The 14,005-nt window shown below is 60.4% G+C and overlaps 2 protein-coding genes across 2 annotated transcripts; both read right to left on the bottom strand.

Annotated features, from left to right (window-relative positions):
* Positions 1 to 32: 32 nt before the first annotated feature.
* ATP5F1E (ATP synthase F1 subunit epsilon) lies at positions 33 to 3,037 on the bottom strand. The gene is made up of 3 exons (XM_017337822.3): positions 2,808 to 3,037; positions 1,242 to 1,367; positions 33 to 184 (listed from the first exon to the last, which is right to left on the bottom strand). Exons 1-2 carry the CDS (start codon positions 2,837 to 2,839, stop codon positions 1,244 to 1,246), a joined length of 156 nt encoding a protein of 51 aa, XP_017193311.1. The 5' UTR covers positions 2,840 to 3,037; the 3' UTR covers positions 33 to 184; positions 1,242 to 1,243.
* A 1,367-nt stretch (positions 3,038 to 4,404) lies between these two features.
* Positions 4,405 to 13,721, bottom strand: PRELID3B (PRELI domain containing 3B). Its single transcript, XM_051835064.2, has 6 exons — positions 13,563 to 13,721; positions 9,634 to 9,802; positions 8,559 to 8,648; positions 7,291 to 7,361; positions 7,070 to 7,172; positions 4,405 to 4,966 (listed from the first exon to the last, which is right to left on the bottom strand). Exons 1-6 carry the CDS (start codon positions 13,592 to 13,594, stop codon positions 4,847 to 4,849), a joined length of 585 nt encoding a protein of 194 aa, XP_051691024.1. The 5' UTR covers positions 13,595 to 13,721; the 3' UTR covers positions 4,405 to 4,846.
* Between the last annotated feature and the right edge of the window lie 284 nt (positions 13,722 to 14,005).

Below are 14,005 nucleotides of genomic sequence, written 5' to 3'. Positions count from 1 at the left end.
GAAAAAGCCCGACAGAAACCAGAACCCAGCAGTGAGTGACCGCGTTTCAGTTTATTGGTGTTGTCAATTTATGAACAAGACAGGACTTCTCCCCCATGGAGTGAGCTCTTCTCCCTCTGCCGTGACACGCGCCACGCGTCTTCCCTGGACTTGGGATCGCAGCAGCTCCAGCTCCCGTCAGGGTCTGGGGGAAGAGAAAAGCGCATGGTTCTCGGTGTTTTCGTAAAAATGCACCACGGACACGAGACTCCTCCCTCCAGAGAACGGCACAAGGTTCACGCAGAACGCGCGTGGCTCAAACGCCCAACCTTAGCCCAGTGTTTAGCGTTTCCCTGCTCAATATAATGAAATGCGCCCTTAGCCAGACAACCCTTGTCTTAAAGACGCAACGTCGCCCTGTGCTGATGGGCCGATGTGCCAGGGCTGTGTTCTCGGAGCGACCCCAAGGCCGCCGCAGGGTCTGGGGTGCTGTCGGCGCTGCGGCAGGGAGGGGCCGGGTGGTTTTCCTCAGCTCACTGTGAAACAGAACAACGCAACGTAAAACGAGGCCTCGTTACTCAGGAGGCGAGCCCTAGACGGGCTACACACCCCGCCTCCAGACCCGTGAGGGAAGATTTACTCGGGGAGACAGCTCTGCCGAGGACGGCACCGCTGGGCGTCGAAGCTGCTCGGCAGCAGATCAGGAAAATCAACCTGAAAATCACCCCGATCACCTGCCTTGTCGTCTTTCAAACAGCACCGCCGAGACAACAGCTGGGACCGCTCGAGCGGCCTGCGGCAGCAAGCCCGGCTCGCCCCCTTCCCCGGGCCACGCAGCCCCTCGGTCGGCGTCTTCCGAGGGGAGGGACCAGGCCTCTGGAGCAAGGCGGCGTCCAGGGCGGCCCTGCCCGTGCGCACAGCCCAGCACAGCTGTCACTGCTGCCCTGAACCTCCCGGGCTCCAAAGGCACTCACAGGAGCGCGGACTTCATCCTCCAGATGGTCTGATTTTGTGCAGACAAATGAAACAGCTCTAATCACAGCGCGACGGCGCTGTCCCTAAGCCTCGCTCAGGGACCTGAGAGTCAACGTGCAGTTGCTTCCGCCTGCCAGGGCCTGAGGGCCCTTCTCCCGTCACCACGGACGTGCCGGTGTGCCGAGACCACCCCCAGGAACGAGCTTGCAAGCGCACAGAACCCAGAGCGCGCGCGGTCTCTGCGGCCTCTGCAAGCCACGGCCCCGCCCAGTGCGCCAGGGACTCACGGTCACTCCTTCTTCACTTTCACAATCTTGACGCTGCTGCCCGCGGTCTTCTCCGCGTTCGCTCTGAACTCGGTCTTGAGCGCATCCCTCACGGCCTTGGCGCAGATCTGGGAGTACCGGATGTAGCTGGGGAACCAGAGACGCCGAGTTAGTGGTCGGCGCCGGCCGGACCGCCGCGGGCCTGTCCCTCCTCCTCTGCTTTTCAGCCTGCTTGGACTAGACTAGACTTCAAAGCGGCCAACGCCAAAGGAGTCTGGACACAGAAGAGAACCGGGAAGAAATGAACCAAGGTCACCAACTGGCGTCTGGCTGGGCGATTTCGTGCTCCATCCTGTGTCTTTTTTAAGATTTATTTATTTATTTGAAAGTCAGAGTTACACAGAGAGAAGGGGTGGGGGGAGAGAGAGGGAGAGAGAGAGAGAGAGAGAGAGAGAGAGAGAGAGAGAGAGAAAGAGAGAGAAAGAGAGAGAAAGAGAGAGAGAGAGGTCTTCCATCTGCTGGTTCACTCCCCAATTGGTCGCAACGGCCAGAGCTGTGCTGATCTGAAGCCAGGAGCCAGGAGCTTCCTCCAGGTCTCCCAGTGGGTGCAGGGGCCCAAGGACTTGGGCCATCTTCCACTGCTTTCCCAGGCCACAGCAGAGAGCTGGATGGGAAGTGGAGCAGCTGGGACTCGAACCAGCGCCCGTATGGGATGCCAGCTCTGCAGGCAGTGGCTTTACCTGCTACGCCACAGCGCCGGCCCCCGTTCTATGTCTTTAGTGTGTACGAATTTAAAGTGAAAGATTTGAAAACACTTTTGAAAACCCACAGGGAAGACAGATGGGAACCTCGGCAGGTCTGCAGCACCCACGGCCTCGCTAACCTCAGGATTCTGTGAGCTACGGAGGCCAGAGAAAAACCCGGCTCGAATGGAGCCGAGACCTCATCCCAAGGCTTCCTGGACACACTGGACGCTGCCTCGCTGCGGACAGCCCCTCACCTGCGCCCCCACGCAGCCCGTGTCCCTGGACGCACTGGACGCCGCCTCGTTGCGGACAGCCCCTCACCTACGCCCCCACGCAGCCCGTGTCCCTGGACGCCCCCTCGCTGCAGACAGCCCCTCACCTGCGCCCCCACGCAGCCAGTGGTCCTGGACACACTGGACGCCGCCTCGCTGCGGACAGCCCCTCCCCTGCGCCCCCACGCAGCCCGTGTCCCTGGACACACTGGACGCCGCCTCGCTGCGGACAGCCCCTCACCTGCGCCCCCACGCAGCCCGTGTCCCTGGACACACTGGACGCCCCCTCGCTGCTGACAGCCCCTCACCTGCGCCCCCACGCAGCCCGTGGACAGCGGTGCCGCGTGGAGCCCCGCCCTGTGCACGCGTAGCCCCGCCCCCGTCTCCCAAACGCCCGCAACGCCGGTCAGGCCTCACCCCTACAGGACTTCCCAGCAGGGCCGCTCTCGGGGGCCCGGCCGAGGCGCCCTTGCCCAGGGTGACGCCATGTTGAGGCCGGCTGGCCAGGCGCGTGCCCAGCGCCGCGTGCCCCCACACCGCAACGAGGGGCCTCCCGAGCCCGCGCCCACCTGAGCCCAGCCTGGCGCCAGTATGCCACCATGATGTCGCGAGAGCGGGGCGCGTCGGGCCGAGTCGCGAGAGCCGGCAATGTCCGATGCACCTGGCGCCCGGCGGCAGGAAGGTCAGGCCCAGGAAGCGGAAGGGGCGGGACGCGCGGACCTGCCAATCACCACCTCTTGCCCGCCCCGCCGCCGGGAGCCAATGGGGGCGCGCGGCCCGGGCGGCGGGGCCAATCCTCGGCGGCTCGGCCGGCGGAGCCTGCCTATTGGCTCGGCGGCGCCCCGGCCTGGGCCTGCCGGGCTTCCGTAGAGGCCGGGGGCGGGGGGGCGGGCGTCGCGCCGCGTCCCCGGAGTCCCAGTAACAGCTCCTGGAGCCCGAGGCGGCGCCTCGCCCGGGCCTCTGCCCTCCACCCGTGTCAGTGAAACAGCGCCACCCACACCCACACCCGCTTTTATCGGGTCCTTGGCGCGGGGCTCCGGCTGCGGGCGCGGAAAAGCGGCTGAGCGCGCCGGCCGGGGCGCGTCCCCTCCCAGAACGCGCGGGAAGCCGCAGCACCGCTGCAGGCCCTGGCTCCGTCCAGCCGCGACGCGTGGGCTGCGGGCCGCGGGGTGAGCGCCCGGCCGGCCTGGGAGCCCGGCGTCCGCGGTCCACGCAGACACTGACCGCTCTGCAAGAAGCCTGGCGGGGGCGGCGGTCTCCTCACAGCCGCCTCGGACGCAGCCCCCCGAAGTCTGTCCCGGTCTCCGAGCCCCCCGAAGCCTGTCCCCGGTCTCCAGGCCCCCCGAAGTCTGTCCCCGGTCTCCAGGCCCCCCCAAAGTCTGTCCCGGTCTCCAGGCCCCCCCGAAGTCTCCCCGGTCTCCGAGCCCCCCGAAGTCTGTCCCGGTCTCCACAGCCCCCGAAGTCTGTCCCCGGTCTCCAAGCCCCCCCGAAGTCTGTCCCGGTCTCCAAGCCCCCCATAAGTCTGTCCCCGGTCTCCGAGCCCCCGAAGTCTCCCCGGTCTCCAAGCCCCCGAAGTCTGTCCCGGTCTCCAAGCCCCCCATAAGTCTGTCCCCGGTCTCCAAGCCCCCGAAGTCTGTCCCCGGTCTCCACAGCCCCCCGAAATCTGTCCCCGGTCTCCAAGCCCCCCCCGAAGTCTGTCCCCGGTCTCCAAGCCCCCGAAGTCTGTCCTGGTCTCCACAGCCCCCCGAAATCTGTCCCCAGTCTCCAGGCCCCCCCGAAGTCTCCCCTGTCTCCGAGCCTCCCGAAGTCTGTCCCGGTCTCCACAGCCCCCGAAGTCTGTCCCCGGTCTCCAAGCCCCCCCGAAGTCTGTCCCGGTCTCCAAGCCCCCCCATAAGTCTGTCTCCGGTCTCCAAGCCCCCGAAGTCTCCCCGGTCTCCACAGCCCCCCGAAGTCTCCCCGGTCTCTGAGCCCCCGAAGTCTCCCCGGTCTCCACAGCCCCCCGAAGTCTGTCCCCGGTCTCCGAGCCCCCGAAGTCTGTCCCCGGTCTCCGAGCCCCCGAAGTCTCCCGGGTCTCCGTCCGCAGCTGCCCTCCGGCATCCGCCCCCCACCCGCCCCGTGGCCCGCCCAGCCCAGCCCAGCCCGCGGCAGGACGCGCAGTCAGCCCGCTCCAGAAGGACCTTTACTAAGAAAACTTTGGCAAATCGCATTTTCCGTTGGAGTCATATTCGCAGTGCTAAATGTTCACTCCAAAAATATCATTTAAGTACCAAATCAGAACACTGGCTTCTGGCAGAGCAAGTTATTTTACACAAATGAGCGTCTTTACACTGCAGAGTCTCTCGGTGAATTCCCTCCCGCAGGCTGCTGGGTCCGCGGCGCGGCGCGGCGCTGTGCTCGGGCTTGGTCCACAGCGGGCAGAGCTCCAGTGTAGACGCCTCCGGAGAACCGAGACTCACTGGACAGTACCGACCTCGGATGGTCCTGACAGCCCTGCACCTAAGTCATAGTCTTACTCCAGCTTGTTAAAAAATTCTACCTAAAATGCAGTTGCACTTTTAAATAACAAATAAATACATCGGCCGGAGAGCTGGGCCCGCCGGGGACGCCGTCACTTCTCCGCGAACGCCGCCGCCGCCATCGGGGCCCTGATGCTCCCTCTCGCCGACGCCGCCAGCTCTTCGATCTCGGCGTTGAGTCTATGGATCACCCACTCCATCGCTTCTCGGCCCTAAAACCCAACGCGCTGAGGTCAGCCAGAGGGCAGAGGCTCGTGCGGGCCCACGCAGCAGGAAGCGACGGGCTGCCACAGGCAGCTCACCAGCCCACTCCGTCCTAACATTTACCAAAAGCAGAGGCCTGGGCTGGCCTGACCGTGAGCGGGTTTCTACTCCGTATGCGAAGTTCCCAAAGCAACCCACCGCGAGTGATGCGATGCCTGTCTCAGGACTGGGGCAGCCCCTCTGGCAGGCAGGTCCAGCCCACTCCGTCTGCATTTTAAGCAAAGCCCTCCCGGCCCGCGGCCCTGTCCCCCCTCCGCCCTCCTCGCGGTGCCGTGCGGCTCCCTGAGGACAGGACAGGACAGGGCTCTCGGATTCAGGTCCCAGGGCCCTGGCACGTGCTCCCCTGCGCCCCTTCATCACCAGGCCGCCCCCACCGGGCCTCGGCACTCCCCGGGCAGTCTCCCACCTTCGGGCACGCTGCCCGGTGACGGGGCGGGTGGTCACTGTGGCCTCCCGCTCAGTTCCACGAGGGCAGAGACATCTGTTTGTGCCTGCCTCTGACTGCTGAGTGACAGTGAAAGGTGTCCTAAAATAACACCTTAGGCATCTTTCTCTAAGCTTACCTTGGATTTTTATCTATTTTTTTAAAGGTTTATTTTTTACTTATTTGAAAGGTAGAGCTACAGAGAGCAGAGGAGGGAGAGAGAATATTTTCCATCCACTGGTTCACTCCCCACATGGCTGCAATGGCTGGGGCTGGGACAGGCCGAAGCCAGGAGCCAGGACCACCTTCTGGGTCTCCCACATGGGTGCAGGGGTCGAAGCACTTGGGCCATTCTCCACTGCTTTCCCAGGCACATTAGCAGGGAGCTGGACTGGAAGTGGAGCAGCCGTCCTGAACCGGCACCCGTATGGGGTGCCACATTGCAGGGAGGACTAACCTGCTGTGCCTCAGCGCTGGCCCCGTTATTTTTACTGTTAATTTTTAGTTTTTAACAGATTCATCACGTTCCACAGATACACTTCCAAGAGAACGACGACACTGCCTTCCTCGCTCCTCACCTGTTTTAAATCATGTTTTCTCAGTAGCAGAGACACTCCACGGGGCAAAACTGGTTCGTGGGGAGAATGGAGACAAGCTCTCTCACACATAAAGCTCACATGCATGTGCGTGGTGCTAATCTCAGGGCAGAAAATGTTTACAAAGGCCCGAAGGGAAGCAGCCGTGAAAAATGGCTGAGGGAGCACGTCCAGCCATGGCGCCCAGCTGTACGGGGGCGCTTCCTGTGTGCTGGCTCTGGGCCAGACGCCTTCTATGTTATCTTGTTTACTGCAAGCCAGCCTGGGAGATGGGCAATCTCCACTTCAAAGACGGGAAACTTGGGCACAGAAAGGCTAACTCAACTGCTCAAGGTTGAAAGGCCGGTCAGAGTTGGGGCATGGTGTGCTGGACACCAGAGCCTGCCAAGTCCTCGAAACTGCCCGACGCTCCGTGGCTTCTCACTGCAGAGGGCAGTCAGGCCTGAGCCCCCGGGAGTGAACCCCCACTTCTTTGTTGGCACTGGAGGGCACCGTGCCCCACTGACTTTGTTGGCACTGGAGGGCACCGTGCCCCACTGACTTTGTTGGCACTGGAGGGCACCGTACCCCACTGACTTTGTTGGCACTGGAGGGCACCGTGCCCCACTGACTTTGTTGGCACTGGAGGGCACCGTGCCCCACTGACTTTGTTGGCACTGGAGGGCACCGTACCCCACTGACTTTATTGGCACTGGAGGACACTGTACCCCACTGACTTTGTTGGCCCTGGAGGGCACTGTACCCCACTGACTTTGTTGGCCCTGGAGGGCACTGTACCCCACTGACTTTGTTGGCCCTGGAGGGCACCGTGCCCCACTGACTTTGTTGGCACTGGAGGACACCGTACCCCACTGACTTTGTTGGCCCTGGAGGGCACTGTACCCCACTGACTTTGTTGGCCCTGGAGGACACTGTACCCCACTGACTTTGTTGGCCCTGGAGGGCACCGTGCCCCACTGACTTTGTTGGCACTGGAGGACACTGTACCCCACTTACTTTATTGGCACTGGAGGGCACCGTGCCCCACTTACTTTATTGGCATTGGAGGATATCGTACTTGCCATCAGCCCTTCCAGGTAGCTGCTCAGGCTGACTCCTTTCACAGTGATTATGGCCTCTTGAGTTAAGACAGTTCTGGAACAAAAACACAGCCACACTGACTTAGCTGACCTTCCACTTTTTCCAAAAAATTAGATTAAAAACAAATTGAAAGTCTACATAAAATAAGCTTGTTAAAACACTGTTCACTCACTTTTCTGGGTCCTGAGGATGTGGCTTGTATATGAGTCTCTCATCTACTGAAACCATATTTGTAAATGAAATCTAAAGAATGAGGGGGAAAATTCAGATCATTTTAGAAATAAAAATTAAAATGATTTATCAAACTAATACAACCAAAATCTTACAAGCTACACATATAAAACAACAAAACCAACTATTTACCATTTTGATATTACTATATGAATAATTCCAATTTCAACTATTACTTTTTATTAAAAAGATACACTTTAATTAAAAATATTTTTTACAACTTAAAATATTTTTTGATGACACTTTTTTTAAATTATTTATTTGAAAGACTTACACAGAGAAGGAGAGGCAGAGAGGCAAAGAGAGGGGTCTTCCATCCGATGGTTCACTCCCCAGATGGCTGCAATGGCCGGAGCTGCACCGATCTGAAGCCAGGAGCCAGGAGCTTCTTCCAGGTCTCCCACGCGGGTGCAGGGGCCCAAGGACTCGGTCCGTGTCCTACTGCTTTCCCAGGCCACAGCAGAGAGCTGGATCGGAAGTGAGCAGCCAGGACTCAGCCCAGCACCATATGGGACATCGGCACTGCAGGCGCGGCTTTACTGGCTATGCCACAGCGCTGGCCCCCACTTACATTACAATTAAAGGCTCAACGACTCCACTAAATAAGGAGTTCCACAAACAGTCACAGTCCAATAGGAAAGTGGGCAAGGGCTATCAACAAATACATACAATCAAATGAAAAGATGTCCAATTTCACTCCCATTAAACACATACAGATGGGGGCCAGTGCTGTGACGTGGTAGGTTAAGCCTTTGTCTGCAGTGCTGGCATCCCATATGGGCACTGGTTGGGTTCTGCCTGCTCCACTTCCAATCCAGCTTCCTGCTAATGTGCCTGGGAAAGCAGTGGAAGATGGCCCAGGCGTGTGGGCCCCTGCATCCACATGGGAGACCCGGGAGAAGCTCCTGGCTTTGGATCAGCTCAGCCCCGGCCGTTGCAGCCAGCTGGGGAGTAACCAGCAGGTGGAAGACCTTTCTCTGTCTCCCTCTTTTGTATGCAAGTACAGTATGATCTCAAATTCGCTTTGCTGAGTGCCAGGCTTTGCACAGCAGAGGCTCATGAAACTGACGAGGAACGCGTGGCATGGTGTGGCGTGGCGTGTGCTTCTGGGCTCTCCAAAGAACAGGTTCATTGACACGTCAACCGTGGCAGGCAGAAAAAAATCAAGCCAAACACATCAAAGTGAAAACAAAGAAAGCCAAAACTTACATTGGTAGATTTGAGCTCCATGGTTCTCTCTACAGGGTCAACCACAGAATGTTCTTGCACATATGTTTTGGTTCTTGCTGCACCAATAATCTAGATAAAACATCCAGAATCAGTCATCAGGAGGGAAGATTTCCTACCCAGGGTGTCAATATCTTATTTGATTATGTGCTACAACATCCTGAACCAAAAATCTGTTTCTTAAAAAAGAGGAGGAAGCAGGCAGTCAGAGAGGAGCCTATCTGAGGGTAACAGAACTCACGTAACGCGGATACACTGAGAACTTTCCCAGGGCAATCAAGAAAGAGCAAGTACAAGGCACCAAGCTGAAACCGCTAAGGTGGGCAGCACGGCGTCCACACTGGGAGCCGTGGGCCGCTACGGTGGGCAGCACGGCGTCCACACTGGGAGCCGTGAGTCGCATGCTATCTAGAACGAGAAGAGCGCCAGAGTTATCCATGCTCACCTTCCTAGGGCAGCCCAGGTAGAGGGCAGCACGGCTCCGTTCTCCAGACAGAAGCACGGTGCACACTGGCACCGCAGGGCTGCCCCCGCCGCTGAACACGCTCTTCCCTTTTCCGAGTGCACCCCGCCTCTAGGGAGACCCGCACCCCGACTGCACCGCGCCTGCTCCTCCATACACTGGCGTTCCCCTCACAGGCCGCCAAAGCCTGAGCGCTGGTGCTGCACCAGGCTGTGGCAGCCGACCACGTCCTCGACCACCCTCCCTCCTGTGCACAGCCCACCGCTGACCGCAGCAGCAGTGACCAGGCAGGAGCAGCCTCCTCTAAGTCTCGTTACTGCCTGCACGTTGCAGGCCAAAGCAAGACAAGCAGAAGGCAGCTCCTCGCAGGCTTCGGGGTTAGCCGGCTTCCTTTAGAAGGGTTCGCCGGTGCCTGCATGAAGACTGTAATAATATTTCCAATTCATTATACACTCCTAACTCAAGTTTACTGTAACACAATTTGAACTGATGCAAAAATGACATTCCGAGGCAGCTCCCACATCTATTTGCAATTATAATGTGGTTTGGAAACTTCTCCGCGGCGGTGCCATTTCCGGGGGAACAGACACGTACAGACTTCACGACAGAGGGCAGGCCCCACTCGGTGCTCAGCAGCCTGTGGCTGTGCAGCCTTCCGGACGGGTCCACGTGTCTGTCCAGCACGTCCACTCCAACCACGCTCGGGTTCATCGGGTTCGGGTACTTCTGCATTGCAGCCGTTGTAACGGTTTCCCATGGGTGGCTACCAACACAAACCAAAACGCATCACTTAAAAACATGCATATGAATAAATAATTTTACAGTCCATCTAATTATCCGTTACAATGGAGGTTTAATTAGTTTACCCAGGGAAAACTGCTTTCTGAAACATTAACCAGGTATTCGGGGAGACTGACTGACGTCTGAGACGTGGAGCCAGGACACAGGCCTTGTAACACTGGCCATGTGAACTGTAGTCTAGAACAGTACGGGCCTTTGACCAATCCTGCCCACTTACCATTCTCCACTTTCACATGTTAACTTTGTTTCCAGGAAGAACCACTGATTTATGTTCTACTGAAACTAGTAGCAAAACTATCATTATGCCAGCTATTCTTGTCTGATCCCGATTCTATGAAGCTATAAAAAAACAAGGGTAAAAAGACCTGATAAACACTATAAACCCCTACAGGATCACAGAAACGGCCTAAAATGTCGTTGATTTAATTATTAAACTCTGCAGATCAGTGTCATAAATAACAGTGGCCTTTCTAGGCAATATCCATAGCTTTTTTTTTCTCCAAACAAGTGAATCCGATTTCTGTTTTGAAAAGGTCACTTGATACAATAAAACGCTCTTACAGCACTGCTAATGTGCTTCTCTCTAATAGTCCCTCTTGATACAACAAGCATTTACTCATCGCCTGGCACTGGTGCAGTGAGTGTCGCCCGGTGTGAGAACCTGCCGCAGCTTCGTTTTTTTAGTTTTCTTGAAAAAGGACACGCGCTCAAGGGATTCCAAATGTCATGCACTTGTTCACAGCTTCCGTGAGAAACAAGCTCGTACAGAAGATTGAACAGCCCTCACTGCTGTGGTCAGCGCTGACCGGGCCCCGTCCACAGCCGGGTTCTAACCTCTGCGGCGGCCTGTGTGCGCTCCGGACTTCGTTTACAGAGCAAGACAAGGCCCGGGCACGATGCTTCGTGCTTCAGTGACTGCTAAACCACACCACGTTACGCTTTATTTTTCTAAAAGCAAAACAGGTGGATCCCAGAGCTCAGGCTGACTACTACACATCTTGTTGACAGAGGAAAACTCACTCCCCTGATCTCATTGAACCTGGACTGGTGGCATAACTTCTTAACGTTTTAATTTCTCTGTCATGCTGTACAAATCAACTTCATTTCGTTTTTCATCTCAAGCCCGATTCAGCCATCCATGCAGGTGTGTGAGTGCAGCTGCTTCGTAAGTCTAAACAGCCCCCACGTGGACGTGACGGAGGCCAAGCCCCTGTTTCCAAGGCGGCTGTCTGAAGTGACATCGGATGAGCCCGTCCCCCTCTCCACCTGGCCACACACCATGGTCCCCACCCTCCAGGGAATCAGTCCCTGCGGCTGCAGGGTGGTCACGCATCACTCGTAACTCAGTCCACCTCTGCTCTCTGAGTCAACCTGGAACTAAGACTACGAAACGCAACCAGCTCCAGCACCAGAACGGGCACTGGAAGGGGCAGTCTTCTGGCTTCCACAGTCGCCGCGCCCAAGCTCTCGCTCTGGAGGAGGGCGCACAGTGTGGCCGCGTGACCTGGCCCACGCGCTCACCAGCGCTGTGAGAACACAGCAGCTCCACCAAGGCAGCAAGCGTGTCCTGGCTTACTAGGCTGTGGCCAACCCCAGGCACCGTGGCTGGCACACGTAGGGCGTGCCTACACTTCCAAGGAATCGGTAAATGACTTCAAGGGAGTGCCAACTACAGCCTACGCCTCAGGAGGAAGCAGCGGAAAATCAAGTGGGCAACAAGGACGACTCAGACGTTGCCACAGTAACACCTGAAGACGAGAAATGGGAGAAAAAGGGGAGATGACGGCTTTAATCTCCGGTATCTTCAAGTCTGCGGCGGGCGGGCAGCCATGCCAGGAACACCTGGAGCTCGAGGGACAGACAGGGCAGGGCCTTCAGCTTCAGCCCAACATCGGAGAGAGCACAGACCAGGGCTACCTGTCCCAGAGCCCGGGCGGCCTGGGCCTGGGTGTGTGTCTTCTAGGGAGGGGGCCCAGAGCCCGGGCGGTGTGGGCCCGAGTGTGTCTGTCCTCTAGGGAGGGGGCCCAGAGCCTGGGCGGTGTGGGCCTGGGTGTCTGTCCTCTAGGGGGAGGGCCCAGAGCCCGGGCGGTGTGGGCCTGAGTGTCTGTCCTCTAGGGGGAGGGCCCAGAGCCTGGGCGGTGTGGGCCTGGGTGTGTGTCTTCTAGGAGGGTCCAGAGCCCGGGCGGTGTGGACCTGAGTGTGTCTGTCCTCTAACGGGAGGCCCCAGAGCCCAGGTGGCGTTGGCCCGAGTGTGTCTGTCCTCTAGGGAGGGGGTCCAGAGCCCGGGCGGCGTGGGCCTGAGTGTGTCCTCTAAGGGGAGGCCCCAGAGCCCAGGTGGTGTTGACTGGAGTGTCTGTCCTCTAGGGAAGCCCAGAGCCCGGGCGGCGTGGGCCCGAGTGTGTCTGTCCTCTAGGAGGGCCCAGAGGCGGGCGGCGTGGGCCCGAGTGTGTCTGTCCTCTAGGGGGAGGCCCCAGAGCCCAGGTGGCGTTGGCCCGAGTGTGTCTGTCCTCTAGGAAGGCCCAGAGCCCGGGCAGCGTGGGCCTGAGTGTGTCTGTCCTCTAAGGGGAGGCCCCAGAGCCCAGGTGGTGTTGACCGGAGTGTGTCTGTCCTCTAGGGAGGGGGTGCAGAGCCCGGGCAGCGTGGGCCTGGGTGTGTCTGTCCTCTAGGAGGGCCCAGAGCCCGGGTGGCGTGGGCCCGAGTGTGTCCTCTAAGGGGAGGCCCCAGAGCCCAGGTGGTGTTGACCGGAGTGTGTCTGTCCTCTAGGGAGGGGGTGCAGAGCCCGGGCAGCGTGGGCCCGAGTTTGTCTGTCCTTTAGGAGGGCCCAGAGCCTGCACCCAACCTGGAAGGCGGCTGTGACAAAGAGAGACAGGAGATGTAAGCGCGCCGCGGACCCCGAGTCATGGCAGCGTTTCGAGGCCCTCAGCGCAGACAGGGCCTGGCCAGGCGTGCTGGTGCTGGCGACGCTCTTTGCCCCAGAACCATCACAACATCCGGGAGCGAAGAAGCCGCTGGCGCTGACACCTGCGTTCTCCACCGGGAGCGTCTCGGTGCGCCTGATCCACGGCCCCCAGAGTTTCAAGCCTCGAGAGGCCGAAGCCAAACACACCACAAAGCTGCAGGGCTGCAAACCGCGTGGCGGCCACGGCACCACCAGCAGCAGGGCCGACGGCTGGGGAGCCGGGGCACGAGGTCAGCTGGGGCAATGGCTCGCCAGGCGCACGCCCGGGAACAGGGTGTGGAACCCGCGGACGCAACCGGGGTAGGCACGGCCGCGAGCACGTGGCGGCCGGCAGGGCGGACCCGGGGCCCCACGCCCAGGCCGGTCCGGGCCGCGGCCCCACGCCCAGGCCGGCCCCACATCCGGCTCTCCCGCTCGGGGCCGGCGGGCCGCGGCCCGGCTGGGCTCTGCAGGGCGGCTGCGGCAGCCCCGAGGGCGGCCCGGCCTCGTGCTCCGCGACGGCCCCTGGACGCCGGAGGGCGGTGGGGCGGGGGCGGCCCGGAAGTGGCCCGGCTCGGTCGCCCGCCCACCGCGGGGGCCGGCCCAAGCCGAGGGAGCCCTGGGGTCGTGACCTTGAGCCCCCGCCCTCCCAGGGGAGCTGCTGGGGGCTGGGGCTCGGCTGTCCCCAGCCAGGCCCCAACGCCTGGAGACCTCCCGAGGGCCGCCTCGGCCTCGCCTCGCCCCCGAGCCCGCCCAGCCCGCCCGCCCCGCGCCGCAGACTTACTCAAAGACGTGTTCCGAGGTCCAGATCTTCATGGTGCCGGCGGCCCGCGCGATGTCCGGGCGGCGCTAGGGCACAAGGAGGCAAAGAGGCTACACCTGCCCCCGCCCCACCCCCGGCGCCCCGCCGGCCGCGCAGCGCGCAGGCGCCGTCGCGCGACGCCGGGGACGTCCCGACGCGCGGCCCCACGCCCTATCGCGGCCCGGGGTTTGCCCCGGCCTTGCGCGCGGCGCAGCGACGCCCCGCCCCTTAGCGCCGACGCAGCGCGCCGGCGCAGTCCTGGGGCGGCGCGCGGGGCGGCCGGCGCCGGCGCTGGCGCTGTGCTGCGCAGGCGCAGTGGGCGGCTCGCGGCGCCGACCTTTGCGCGCAGTTGGGCTGCGCCCAGGAGGCGGCCGCGGCCTGGCGGGGCCTGCGGTCGGTCGTAGGCGGCCCACTGACACGGATCA

The sequence above is a fragment of the Oryctolagus cuniculus genome, chromosome 11, assembly GCF_964237555.1.
Source record: "Oryctolagus cuniculus chromosome 11, mOryCun1.1, whole genome shotgun sequence".
NCBI classification, from domain to species: domain Eukaryota; kingdom Metazoa; phylum Chordata; class Mammalia; order Lagomorpha; family Leporidae; genus Oryctolagus; species Oryctolagus cuniculus.
This window is presented reverse-complemented; position numbering and strand designations above follow the sequence as displayed.

Coding starts and splice junctions, on each gene's coding strand:
- ATP5F1E (XM_017337822.3), bottom strand. CDS start 2,839: ATGGTGGCATACTGGCGCCAGGCTGGGCTCAG. Junction 1,368..2,807: donor TGGCGCCAGGCTGGGCTCAG/GTGGGCGCGGGC, acceptor CTGGTTCCCCAG/CTACATCCGGTACTCCCAGA.
- PRELID3B (XM_051835064.2), bottom strand. CDS start 13,594: ATGAAGATCTGGACCTCGGAACACGTCTTTGA. Junction 7,173..7,290: donor CATCCTCAGGACCCAGAAAA/GTGAGTGAACAG, acceptor TTTTTGTTCCAG/AACTGTCTTAACTCAAGAGG. Junction 4,967..7,069: donor TATCCTCCAATGCCAATAAA/GTAAGTGGGGCA, acceptor GTTGGGTTTTAG/GGCCGAGAAGCGATGGAGTG.